This window comes from Suillus paluster (assembly GCF_016628075.1).
Source record: "Suillus paluster strain FC165 chromosome Unknown EDB91scaffold_2, whole genome shotgun sequence".
Classification (NCBI taxonomy): Eukaryota; Fungi; Basidiomycota; class Agaricomycetes; order Boletales; family Suillaceae; genus Suillus; species Suillus paluster.
Genome location: NW_024537562.1, coordinates 643,628 through 655,722, shown reverse-complemented (window position 1 = coordinate 655,722; position 12,095 = coordinate 643,628). Strand labels below are relative to the sequence as shown.

Here is a 12,095-nt window from a genome sequence, read left to right as displayed (position 1 = left end):
AACTTTTGACAAGGACGCGGGGCCCGTGAGATCTAATTATCCTCTCAGGAGCACTATGTTTACTCAAGCTCCTTCTTCCGACATATGAATTATCAACGGGCAAGCTGGTTAGGTCCAGCGGTATCCCGCAAATATCGACCTGCCTTTCTCCGGTCCTATTCGCAGAGCACAGGGACAACCGCAACCGCAAGAACAAGGGCTCAGGTATGGTCACCCATCCGGCTTAGAGGTCAACTCATCTTGTCCTAGTCAAAAATTGCACGCATCGATGTACAAAAACCATTTTCACCCGCACTCGTTGACTCATTTCAGAGGAGACACGATTACCTTCGCATCTCCCTTGACAGAGAGATGTAATCTTCGATGTCTGTCCCTCGTTCGACTCGTGGTCTCCAGCACTAACAATTCTGCTCGTAATGTAGGCTTCTATTGCATGCCTAGCGAAGGCGTAGAGTTATCACCAGCCGACCACATCTTGACTGATGACGAAATCATCCGTTTGGCAAATCTTTTCGTGAGAAGCGGCGTCACTAAAATACGACTGACTGGGGGTGAGCCTACTGTACGGAAAGGCTTGGACGGCATAATTCGCAAGTTATTATTGTCATGCTTCTGACTGTTGGTTAAACATTGTGCAGGTCGCCTCAACGAGCTCAGACCACTCGGCCTCCAGTCTATCGGCATGACCACCAATGGACTTGCCCTCCATCGTCGTCTGCCTGGTTATGTTGAAAACGGTCTAACACATCTGAATCTGAGGTGACCATTCTCTTTTCGTGCATTCAATACGGCACACCTAACAGTGACATAAATCAGCCTTGATACTCTAGACCCATTTAAGTTTGAGATTATGACTCGGCGACCCGGCCACGATGCAGTCCTTCGCTCACTCGATGCCGCCCTCCACAGTCCAGGATTACAATCAGTGAAATTAAATGTTGTTGTGGTCAAGGGCCTCAACGATTCAGAAGTCCTGGATTTTGTCAAATTGACTACGGACAAAAATATCTCCGTTCGATTTATTGAATTCATGCCCTTCACAGGTATAGTTTGTCTCCGATAGTCATGTGGATTTGCTCACGCCGCACAGGGAACAAGTGGGACAAGGCAAAGATGATTCCTTCCAGCCAGCTTTTGGACCAAATCTCAAGAGAATACCCTTCTATAACACGAGCGCCCGATGAACTCAACGACACCGCGCGATCTTGGAAGATTCCGGGACATGTCGGTAGTTTAGGCTTCATCAGCAGCATGTCTGATCATTTTTGCTCATCCTGCAACCGCCTGCGCTTGACGGCAGACGGACAGATTAAAGTATGTGTATCATAACCGGAGCGTGCCACATACTCACCCTTGAGTCAGGTTTGTCTCTTTGACGCCAAGGAAGTATCCCTTAGGGATGAAATGCGATGTGGCGCCAGTGATGCAGAACTCCTGGACGTCATCGGACGCGCTGTCCAAGGAAAACAGGAGAAGCACGCCGGGATGGAGGATATTGATGTCATAACCAATCGACCCATGATTCTCATTGGAGGTTAGGTGCTTTCCTCTGAGGCATAGTTTACTAGTGTGCGATGGGTGTAATACAGTTGTCCTGATGTAAATCTACTTTTCCAGACACGCAGCCTCGCAAGTCTAGAGTGCGATCGTTACCCCGCCTTCCTGCGTATGCTTACCCCCTCGATGGTACACTGTTGCTACCTTATATCCATCGACGCTGGAGCTCGTCGTCTAGCCGATCTGACCTCCGTTTGACTCATATTAGCTCTGATGGTCAGCCGCGTATGGTTGATGTCGGCAGTAAGGACGCAACGAAGCGTAGCGCTACCGCCAGCGGTTGCATATACATCCCAAAGTCTGCGTATGACCTTGTCACAGGGTCGGGTGACGCCGATTCCAATGACAAGACAATCCAGAAGGCTCGCGGCAAAGGGGATGTGATGACTGTCGCTCAGCTAGCCGCGATCATGGGCTCTAAGCGAACCTCCGACCTCATTCCCCTATGTCATCCTCTCCAGATATCCAACATATCTGTCACATTAACGCCTGAGCTGTGGCATGTGTCCCGCTTCGCCGCTTGGTGATCAAGGCAGCCTCGTTTATGGCATAAAGTGTACTGCTACTGTGGCATGCGAAGGGAAAACTGGAGTAGAAATGGAGGCACTGACGGCTGTATCCGTCGGTCTCCTTACGGTTTGGGATATGCTAAAGGCCGTGGCGGGCAAGGAAATGAAAATTGGGGAGATCATGGTCACGCATAAAACAGGCGGCAAAAGTGGTGATTTTACTCGAGTTCCATAACTATTTGCAGTATCGCAACAAATACGGTTTGAAACACTAGAATTTTCTGAAGTATGCACCACTAGCTTTCAGAGTCCTTTGATGAATTGATAAGAATCCATCCTAATGTACCACTCGTTGAGATCTACAGGAGGGAGGAGTAAAATATCCCCCGAGTCTCAAGCCCCATCACCTTATAATGTGCCACGTTGATGCTTCTGAACAACCAGTGTATCATTACATCCTTGAGGAGTTATCATAGTCGAAGGTCACCGAAGGTAGTGCGCAGCTGTGAAAAGACCAAGTACAAACTATTTGCTTGAAGTTCAGCGCACGTCTTGTGATCGCACAAGTTCTCTGAGACTGTGACCGTCAACCAGGGGAACGTTGATGGAATATTCTTTACTTGTGCCAAATGTTTGTGCCTGCTTAGGCCCAGGGGCAGACGACGACAGGTATGGGTTCCCATCAAGGACCCCTTACAAACAACATGGTCCCTAGAAATTCCTTTGAACATCCAGGACCACACATCATTCCGAGCAGGATTTTCGACGCGAGAGAAAAAGTGTTATTTATGAGGGACCGTGTTGGACAAAAATAAACCAAAAAGATTAGACGTGAAAAATGATGTCTCCCCTGGGTTGCATGGTTATCGATATCTTCGAGGGTTGGCCGTACCTACACTGTAAAAAAAACAGAGCGCCAGCACGTTAACATGGATCTCGAGACAAGTTGCGATCGCCCAGTAGTCCACCTCTCCGACTATGACTTTTAAGGTTACGATATGATAGCAGTAGTTTGCTTTGCAAGCAGATACGAAATTATTAGACTTAAGAGGCACACCGGAATCGCTTAATTATTAATATACTATGTGTCTACTGTCGGGTTACATATTCTCCGATGTGGCTGACGTGTCCTTGGTTTCGACAATGGCAATACTGGAGCTCATTCAGAATCGGGGAAAGATGACATAGTACCGACGGCATGGGTCTTGAAGAAGAGCGGAAGTCAGGGAACGCATCCTAGTAGTTTCATAGTCTCTTGTAGCCAGACCTTGATTAGTAGTTTCATCAGTTTATTCAAAATTTTGACCTTCGGTTGCTTCTACTATGTACACATTGAATCCAAAGGCCAGTTGGTATTTGAAACTCGACGTCATGACTCATGGGGCCCGATCACTTTATCCTCGGATGAAATCAGCGAGTCGTGCATTGATCTCTGAGTCGAGTCGACCAGCTACTTCAGACTGTCGATGAGGCTATCAGAAATTGCTTTGTAGTAGTAAGGTAGTTCTACTGACGCCTTTCACCTTGATAACCGTGGGCACCGAGGTAATTTGCCAGGGCTCGCCTCGGAAAACATTGGATGGGGTTTTCCATCTGGGCGCAGTCATGGAAATTGAGTGCCAGTTCACAGATCTCGGGAATCGAGATGTGCCTACTCAGGCTTTTGACCAACATAGACGATCACCGCGGATGGCCCATGCTCAGGGCCGAAGGTATCTTGGATGGTCCGATCTACTTCTACACAGTCCTGGCAGGCCAAGTTCCAACCAGTCAGAAATTTGTGTGGTCGCTGTACTACATGAAACTCGCACTCACGGGACACCATAGCTGCCCATTTATGCGCGAGGAGTAGAAAATCAAAAACTGTTCTGTCGTGTGTTCCAGATCTTTAGGATCGGAAGGGAATTCGACTTCACGGAGCGGCATTTATCCAAGGGCAGTAGGAAAACCGGTAAAACACGTCCATGTATTCCGTGTTTGTCATGCGGATGCATAACAATCTTAAATAATCCAATTGTGTCAATTACGGTATACTGTAGTCAGTGGTTGCTTTGAAGAATATTTAAGTCTATGTAGATGTAGTAGCAAAGGTGCATTGTCGAGAGAGAGCGACATCGATAGATCGAAAGCAAGTCAGAAGTTCGGAAAGAACAGGAGGCTGTATTCCTGCATTGTTCCGTCTATACAAAGTTCAATAGATGAGGATTAAGTAAAGTGCATCATGCCGTTTTCGACGGCGGGGTTGTCGGTGGTGCCGGCTTCACGAGGGGATGTGAGAAATTGGCCGCACGCCTCCCGAAATCCCCATGAACATCTAGTAGTATTTTGAGGGCGTTCCGGGCACGGATTTGAGACATGTCATCCCGTTTCGATGTTGTCAGAGCAGTCTTGACTTCGGATTTGTTATCTTGCCATGGATACTGTAGAAAATAATCAGGTATCATATCCCATAGACCAAACGGACGGACTGACAGGAAAAAGCTGCAAGGATAATTGGATGTTAGTATGTTCAGGGCGTGGAGTAACAGTCAAGTACCTTTTGCAAGTATTCATATGCAAGCAGGGTGAAGCCAAACTGTGGGCTACTTCTCAGGATACGCGCCGGCCCCCCCTTGAATAATGCTTTGAAGCCTTCTTCCTTATCTACAGGTAGTACCGCAGTCGTGAATTCCCGAGCTTCGCTAAATGAAATTGGCACTGACTGATTTTGACAAATGCGTCGGTGAGGCCTTTGTAGTGGGTCTGACCTTGTCGTGCCTCGACCTGGAGGCGAGTCTTTACCACATCTGTGGAACGATGAGATTGGCATCATCACGGGTAGTGCATCAAGGGAATACGAACCGGCGGGAGTTGTTAGGTAGGCTGCTGGCATGCCGCTAGCGAACCGCTCTGTCAGTACAGTGAGCAAGCTTATAAAGCAAGAAAGCTTACGCAATGGCTGCTGCACCCAAGGTCTCCAGGAATGACAACTGCTTGCCGTTGTAGCCTTCATGGAAGACATCCTTTTTAAGATGCGAATATGCTGTGAAATAGATGGCCGAGAATGGGATGTCGCGAAGCAAGCAGGCACTGGCCCCTTTATACAAACCAAGTACGCCCAGTTGGCGTACAATGTGGACGGCACCCTTTTGAACTGCACCTTCTAGCTTCGCGGCTTCTCCCTGTATTTGGAGTCGAATCTTACTGAAACTCGAGTCAGGGATCAGGCTATGACCAGTGTGCTTAACCTTACACGATTTCCAGGGGATTGGTAAAGATCTGCCATCGTTGTGGGCAACGTGAATAGTCTTAAAAGAGCAGACATACCACTTGACAACCACCAGCCGTTCCGCCGGCCACCAACTCCCAACCAAGCTTGATGCGACCTGTCTCTGGATCCATGGCGCGACCACGAACGAGGTCGTTCACAGTAAGCTTGATAGCTTTCTCCGGAGCAACACCCTACTGAAACGTGAAGCGAGATAAAAAAAATCATAGAGGTACAACGATGACGCACAATCAACTGTGGCCCAAGACCGCGGTAGAAACCCATAAGACCTTCGTTGCGGAATATTTTCTGAGCGCAGTCGATGCTATTCTTGTACAGCATCTGACCGACCACCGTACTCCGCTGATTTTGCATCCTTAAAGTTGTTCAGCTACACAAAAGTCGCAAAAGCTGTGTTAAGAACGCACCGAGTCTGTCGATTAATCAGACAGGTTGTAGACTACAAGAATGATTGATGAAATGCACAGCGTACCTTCACTATAAAAATAAGCAAAATCAGATCGATCCAACTTAACTAGTTGCTTAATCACTTACCCATGTCAATAGGGTAGACGATAGTGGCACCGAAAGCCCCAGCAATTCCTATATTAATGTTAGAGTTGCATCGTGACAGTATTGTGTAATGAGTGGCGTGCCTCCTTGAACAAAGCTGTAGGCAGAGCGTAGTACGCCATGATAGAAGGATGGCTTCGAGCTGACTTCCTTGGCTTCAAGTACATCGTGAGGAGATTTCCACTGGGGATCCAAGAGTTGAGCAAAATCCAACAGAGCAAGCCTCTTCTCGGGGCTACCCCGACCAGCAAAGTGGAAAATGATAGATGCCTCCATGGGCGTGAAAAGAGCGTAGCGCGAAATCGCAGCCGAGTGGTTAAGGAAGTCAGACTGGTCAATGCGTCCATCCTTTGACTTGGCGGTGGCCTCACGTAATATACTAACAGCCTATCAGTGGACGAAAGTTATGCAAGGCGAGCAGATTTACCGCTCCACCATGTCCATCTCTGCGATACAAAGTTGAGGTTGCTTCCAGGCCACAGAATAATGAGGCTCACCTCGAATAACATTTTGAAATGCGATAACCTCAGAGTATGATATCCGCCCACTAGGAGTCAGGGTGCATAATGTAGGTAGACGTTCAATGACTGCATCCGATAGCTTATGCCCAGCAATCTCCTGTTGCGAAACAATCGTGTAAAGCGCAAATCGTGAAGAATGAAGTCGTTTACAAACCAAAATAATTTGTTTGAATTCCTCGGGTCTAATGAATCCATCTTGATCCTTGTCGAGATATTTAAAGGCCTGACGCAGACGCTCTCCCTGAAGCCCCTTCATCAGCTGAGTAAACTCATTGTCTACAAAAACTAAGTCAATAAAATTGGAATCAGAATTATAGCCGTACTGACACCCAAGAACATGTGTGCCGTTTCTTCGGCCAAGATATAACTTAACCCAATCACTGTGACTACGGTAAATACAGCAAATTGGAATTCCACTGGTACATACCAGTCAAAGTCAAAAGGAATGGCAGATGGCCCAACGTTGGCCAAGAACACATTTTTGAACTCATCAAAAGTTATGGTGCCAGAGTTGTCCCTGAAAGGCGACCGTGTCAAGTCTGAGCTACTCATAATAGGACGGGAGGAAAGACTCACACGTCGAAATACTGAAAGGCTATCCAATAGTCCGCGTCGGGACGTTTAAGAAGTGTCTCAAAGACTGTAAAATCATCCCATGAAACCAAACCCCGCTTCGAGGAGTCGGCAACGCGAAAAAGAATTGCGAATTGCGCACGACCTATTTTAGTCGAATTGCCCTTCGGAGCAATAGCATTGACAAAGCTGTCGGAGTCGAGATATCTGTCGTCCGAGTAGTCAGATAGAGGTTGGAATGCCTTGAAATGAATTATAATATACTTCTCGCCGTCGACTACGACCTTTGCGTTGGCTTCAAAAATCCTCCTCCATCGCTTCATCTCGTTCTCGGGTACCGCAACAACACTACGAACGCTTTTCAAGGCGGAATCTGTCAAAGAAGAGGATGCCACGTCGGCGTCGCAGTGAACTGTCGAGATAACGCGTGGAAGGGGTGTCATTGTTCTACTTTCACGACTCTCTGGCGAATTAGTGTCTAGGAGGTATCAGGTACGTCTATATGGCGAGAGAGAGAGAGCAAATAAGCAAGACTAGGGGGAAGGATACTTATGCAGGACCACCTGGGTAGCCCGCAACGATGTAGATAATGGCACAAGGACGAAGAGACTAAAATTTGCTCCAACAGGGCCAATGCAGTACTATTGCGGGGATAGACAACTCGGGTGATTACATAACCGAATCGCGTTGCCGGGCCTTACATGCGATACCAAAGACAACGCGTTTGGCTGCACACCGCTTAAACCGCGGCCCATCAATCAAGAAGTGTTCCGGCGCCGTAGATAATCCAGATTACCGTGCAAAGGCCACGTCACGAGGCAATCTAAAGCTTATACAGTACATGTCTTTGTTCGGAGCAACAGACCGAACCATGTGCAACGTCACTTCCGCGCCCAGCTTATGTCCGAGCTTACTTTCAACTCTCTAACGATCACAGTCAGCACGACCTTTGCAACGAGTCACAAATCTTACCTGTCTAATATCCGCCTGAGCCCTGTCTGGCTCCAGTTCGCGTGTGAAACAATGACAGTGAACCATCGGCATCTCGGTGTAAATGCCGCTTAAATCCCGTTCACTAGTGCTTTCTGATAGAATCCCGCGGAAGGAGTCGAGGAAGTCGATCGCAGAGTCCGGAAGATTCATCACAAAATGTGAGATGATTTGACGGGGAGACTGATTATTCACAGTGGACTTATCAACCGATGCAAGTACTGTAGGTGGAGAGGATTTTGCAAGTTGCAACCTGCGTTTCTCTTCCTTTTCTTGCATCTTGCTGAGTTTCGGTCCTGTGTATGCGGGGAACGGATGATCTCTTGCACGGGCAATGACCTTCTTCATGAAATCACGACCATCCTCGCAGCTAGCGCGGACCAAGCTTGCGACCTACCGAACAACGTCAGAACGAGGTACATATTGACTCGAAGAACTCACTTTATTGTCAACGATATTCTTGGTCAAGTATCTCGCACTCTCAGGGTTTAGATCATTCGCAAATACTGCACATCCCTTCTTGGCAGCAGGGATTGCGAAAGGACCCACACCAGCAAATACATCTGCAATGACGTCGGTGGGTTCGAAGAGCTGGACAAGCCGGTCATGCTCTGTGTGAAGCCGTGAATTCCAATAGACTTGAGTGAAGTCGAAGGTGAAACGGCAATTAGACTCGTGCTAGAATGTCTTTAACAACATATTGTATCACAGAAAGACTTAACCTACGTGTTCCACGATATAATTAGGTTCTCCGGCAAGTAGTTCCATGTTGAAGAACCGATACTTTGTATGAATGCTGTCTAATTTATTGACGACTGTCTTGATCATGGGATTTTTCTGTGGTAAATAGTATCAGTCGAGTTTCAGAATTCGAGGAATCAACACATGCATCCAGAATAATTTGACCTATGATATGCTTATAGGGTAGATATTCTTTATTGAGATTCATGTGGGCTGCAGGAGTCGTCAATGATGATTATAGGCGTCTGTCACCACGCTCACCTAGGTGGCCAGTAATTGCGAAACCTGATGGGGAGCCCTTGCAGAGCTCCTCGGGCAACACGGAATGTAATATTTCATCTAGACATAATTAATTGCCATCGGCATGAGGAACTACACCGCTCGTACCGGCTGTCCAGTAGTCGTAAGTTAAGTCTAGGTTGTGCGTAACCAGCGAGGCAGACTGTTCCTGCAGGAAATTGCGAACCTCTGGTGAGAGAGCAGCTGGCTTACGGATGGAGCATCAGAAAAGCGCGTGGTATTCGATTGGGAGATGCTATACGGTACCATACTCAGATACATTTAACAACACCAGCCTCGCGAGGTCATCGTGGGGGTCCCGAAGAACGCTGCGTACTTTTGGCAAATCCATGAGAGATCTTTGAAGCATATCAGATGAAGTCTCTGGACAGCTGAAGCCACGTACTTCTTCATAACATCAGACTTCAACAGGGATCCTGTTTTGGTAGCAGGAACTCTGGCGGCAAGAACAGGGACGGTCTTCTTGAAAACATCTCTTTCAAGTGTGGTGTCCATCCAACGATGTACTGGAGGTGATACATCGAGTGTTAGTGTGCATGCCATGATTTTGGAGAAGAAAGATAATCTAGGAAGTTTTCTCAAATTCAGACATGATTGGAGTCCAAGCATGGAAGTTGTTTGTGCTTGTCACAGTCGGCGTACATGCAAGCGATCGATATGTGCTACGACTCCGAGCACGACATTTCTGATACTGTATCTCAGTCGGGACACACTTCCTCCTCCTTCCGTACTGCGGCATGTCGTCGATATACATTGTCATCCCACAGACTCTGAAATTCCCGTACAGTCAATGGACAACTTGCCAATCATCATCGGTGCCATGTCCACCCTTCAGGCAGACCAAGGATTAGTGCGAGACTTGGCTACTGCATTCCCAGATAAAGTCGTGCCTTCCTTTGGTTAGCTATGAATCGGTTAATCATTCATATGGCACTGAAGATCCGCTAATCATGATGCTAGGTTACCATCCGTGGTTCACACACTGGATCGCACTGGTGCCATATGAATCAAAGGAAGAGCACTACCGGTGCATATTCAAGGATGCAGATGAGCATCCGGAGGCCTTCCAGAAGTTGCTTCTTCATCTACCCGAGCCAGTGACCCTACAAACCGTCCTGGAAGACGTCCGTCAAAATCTAATGGCCTTCTCAAGCGCAATGCTTGGAGAGGTTGGCATTGACAGAGCTTCCCGAGTGCCTTACAACTACGTCTCTTCTCCCGGAGACTTGACGCCCTTCACCATACCCTTGGAGCACCAGTTAGCTATTCTTGAGGCACAGCTTGATCTAGCAACAGAGCTAGGTCGAAACGTCAGCATGCACAGCGTTAAATCGCAACAGGCTACTGTGGAACTTTTAGATCGTATGACTGAAAGGCATGGCGAGCGCTGGATGAAGATAAGCATTGATATTCACAGCTGCGGCTTTAGCCCGCAAACGTGGCTGTACATCGAGGTAGGCGGCATCCCTGTGACCTGACCTAGATGCGTTTCATCCTCCATCATCTGCCTGGTCAGTTAAGCTAAACGGGCTGTTGCAGAAGCATCATCCAAATGTATTTTTCTCTCTTTCCACAGCTATCAACAGTCGGTCGCCGAATCACCGAGCGCTGATCGCTGCATGTTCTTCACGCCGTATCCTCGTTGAATCGGATTGCCACAAGATCGATGACTCCATGCAGCGTACTTGGGACATGGTACTGATAGTTGCTGAAGTCAAAGGATGGCCAGTCGAATCATCTTGGGAAGAGGTCGTAGACGAAAGTCAGCAGGGAGTCGTCCGACGGTTGGAAAACAATTGGAGGGAATTCGTGCAAGGAAATCATGTCCAGACTAGGAAGCTCAGCAAACGAGCGGCCAGTGGGTAGCGATAGAAAGTTTGCACCGGGTACAGTAGCAATGCGGTCGAACTTGTCCAGCGTGGACTGGTGTGTGAGTTCATGATATAACTGCCAATGTATTAAACAAAAATATGTATTGAATGAGTCCATGAATAATGAAAAAATGGTTTCACCGCGACATGTAACTTATGAGCAGAAGTAAGCAGCTCCAATGAGAATTCCAAGAATAATAGAGTCTCTCCGCCGCCGACTCTTGATCATAGAAAGGAGATTGTTGATACCAGGTATTGTACCTGTGCTGATAGTAAGCATATAAGATTTGTGACTGTGAGCAGAAGTACTGACTTATAACACCGGTCATGCGTGTGTTGATACCAGCTAAAGACGCGCTCTGACGCGAAAATTCTGTCCGAGTTTCATATGCTTGGCTGTGACAGAACACTCAGCCAAGAATCACGAGCGATGATGAAAACTTACTCGAGAACCTGGTCTGTCATCCTATGGGAGCTGTCAATTCTCCCTCTTTCTGCGAGTAGTGAATCTGCTGCGGAAGATTTATACGCCCTGTCGCAGGAGAGGGCCGTCAATGGGAAGTTCTACGAGTGGATCAGAACTTACTCAATGTCATTTCGAACGCCCGAAAGCAAGTTTGCTTTATCAAGTGCATGCTGGACATTTGTCTGCAGGGTATCATGAGAGCTGGGCTCACAGAACATTGAAATGAGGACAGACCTTGGTCCTGCGCAGCTCCTTGGCATAGTCCTGATAAACCTCATGATGTCTCTGGATTGCACGGGACATGGACTGTGAGGGCTGGGGTGTCCGGGTTATTCGAGAGTGCGAGCAATTCATCATTGGTTTCTCGTAGCTAAACATATGTCCTTGTAAGCTACTGGTATGCGTTCTGGAGCGCCTGTATGTCCCACCTTCTCCAGGAGGTCTTCGATTTCACCTTCCACGTCTTTCCAGCGCTCACGCGAGCCTCCTGCCTCGACGTCGTCCTGATTTCTTGTTATTGTTGACGCTAGGCGAGAGTACGACGTAAGCTTTGTGTCGAATAAAGACTCCAGAGTGCGGCAGTGCCGGTGCAAAGACTCATAATCTGCCATAACTTTCAAGAGTTGACGGTGATCAGTGGTAGTTTCGATGTAAATGTCGCAGCAACCAGTCTGGGGTGAAACGTTACTGTGGACTCTGGAGGTGGGCAAAGTCGGCCAACAACGCGTGACTCACTGTGACATTTTG

At 47.7% G+C, this 12,095-nt stretch overlaps 6 protein-coding genes across 6 annotated transcripts; 2 read left to right on the top strand and 4 right to left on the bottom strand.

Moving 5' to 3' along the window:
- Positions 1-11: 11 nt before the first annotated feature.
- Positions 12-2,354, top strand: EDB91DRAFT_1096425 (uncharacterized protein). The gene is made up of 9 exons (XM_041316999.1): positions 12-204; positions 250-353; positions 442-590; positions 639-759; positions 817-1,043; positions 1,091-1,314; positions 1,363-1,534; positions 1,618-2,053; positions 2,094-2,354. The coding sequence occupies exons 1-9, from the start codon at positions 85-87 to the stop codon at positions 2,299-2,301; spliced, it is 1,761 nt and encodes a 586-aa protein (XP_041183680.1). The 5' UTR covers positions 12-84; the 3' UTR covers positions 2,302-2,354.
- A 794-nt stretch (positions 2,355-3,148) lies between these two features.
- Positions 3,149-4,031, bottom strand: EDB91DRAFT_1096421 (uncharacterized protein). Its single transcript, XM_041316998.1, has 4 exons — positions 3,882-4,031; positions 3,722-3,813; positions 3,581-3,659; positions 3,149-3,526 (listed from the first exon to the last, which is right to left on the bottom strand). Exons 1-4 carry the CDS (start codon positions 3,990-3,992, stop codon positions 3,461-3,463), a joined length of 348 nt encoding a protein of 115 aa, XP_041183679.1. The 5' UTR covers positions 3,993-4,031; the 3' UTR covers positions 3,149-3,460.
- Positions 4,015-7,597, bottom strand: EDB91DRAFT_1096407 (mitochondrial carrier domain-containing protein). Its single transcript, XM_041316997.1, has 17 exons — positions 7,245-7,597; positions 6,984-7,187; positions 6,835-6,924; positions 6,735-6,787; positions 6,562-6,683; positions 6,384-6,504; positions 6,314-6,332; positions 5,970-6,265; positions 5,865-5,916; positions 5,563-5,689; positions 5,373-5,507; positions 5,299-5,324; positions 4,998-5,249; positions 4,908-4,942; positions 4,769-4,852; positions 4,603-4,709; positions 4,015-4,486 (listed from the first exon to the last, which is right to left on the bottom strand). The coding sequence occupies exons 1-17, from the start codon at positions 7,421-7,423 to the stop codon at positions 4,286-4,288; spliced, it is 2,103 nt and encodes a 700-aa protein (XP_041183678.1). The 5' UTR covers positions 7,424-7,597; the 3' UTR covers positions 4,015-4,285.
- EDB91DRAFT_1096388 (Met-10+ like-protein-domain-containing protein) lies at positions 7,598-9,619 on the bottom strand. Its single transcript, XM_041316996.1, has 9 exons — positions 9,397-9,619; positions 9,258-9,349; positions 9,099-9,194; positions 8,973-9,050; positions 8,860-8,924; positions 8,697-8,807; positions 8,412-8,648; positions 7,953-8,363; positions 7,598-7,904 (listed from the first exon to the last, which is right to left on the bottom strand). The coding sequence occupies exons 1-9, from the start codon at positions 9,552-9,554 to the stop codon at positions 7,773-7,775; spliced, it is 1,380 nt and encodes a 459-aa protein (XP_041183677.1). The 5' UTR covers positions 9,555-9,619; the 3' UTR covers positions 7,598-7,772.
- EDB91DRAFT_1325933 (uncharacterized protein) lies at positions 9,602-10,979 on the top strand (the record flags this gene model as incomplete). Its single annotated transcript, XM_041325214.1, has 4 exons — positions 9,602-9,627; positions 9,714-9,910; positions 9,972-10,465; positions 10,551-10,979. The coding sequence occupies 4 exons, from the start codon at positions 9,602-9,604 to the stop codon at positions 10,875-10,877; spliced, it is 1,044 nt and encodes a 347-aa protein (XP_041183676.1). The 3' UTR covers positions 10,878-10,979.
- On the bottom strand, positions 10,980-12,089 carry EDB91DRAFT_1096379 (V-snare-domain-containing protein). Its single transcript, XM_041316995.1, has 7 exons — positions 11,777-12,089; positions 11,656-11,718; positions 11,583-11,633; positions 11,469-11,530; positions 11,328-11,414; positions 11,196-11,278; positions 10,980-11,143 (listed from the first exon to the last, which is right to left on the bottom strand). The coding sequence occupies exons 1-7, from the start codon at positions 11,957-11,959 to the stop codon at positions 11,037-11,039; spliced, it is 636 nt and encodes a 211-aa protein (XP_041183675.1). The 5' UTR covers positions 11,960-12,089; the 3' UTR covers positions 10,980-11,036.
- Positions 12,090-12,095: the final 6 nt, after the last annotated feature.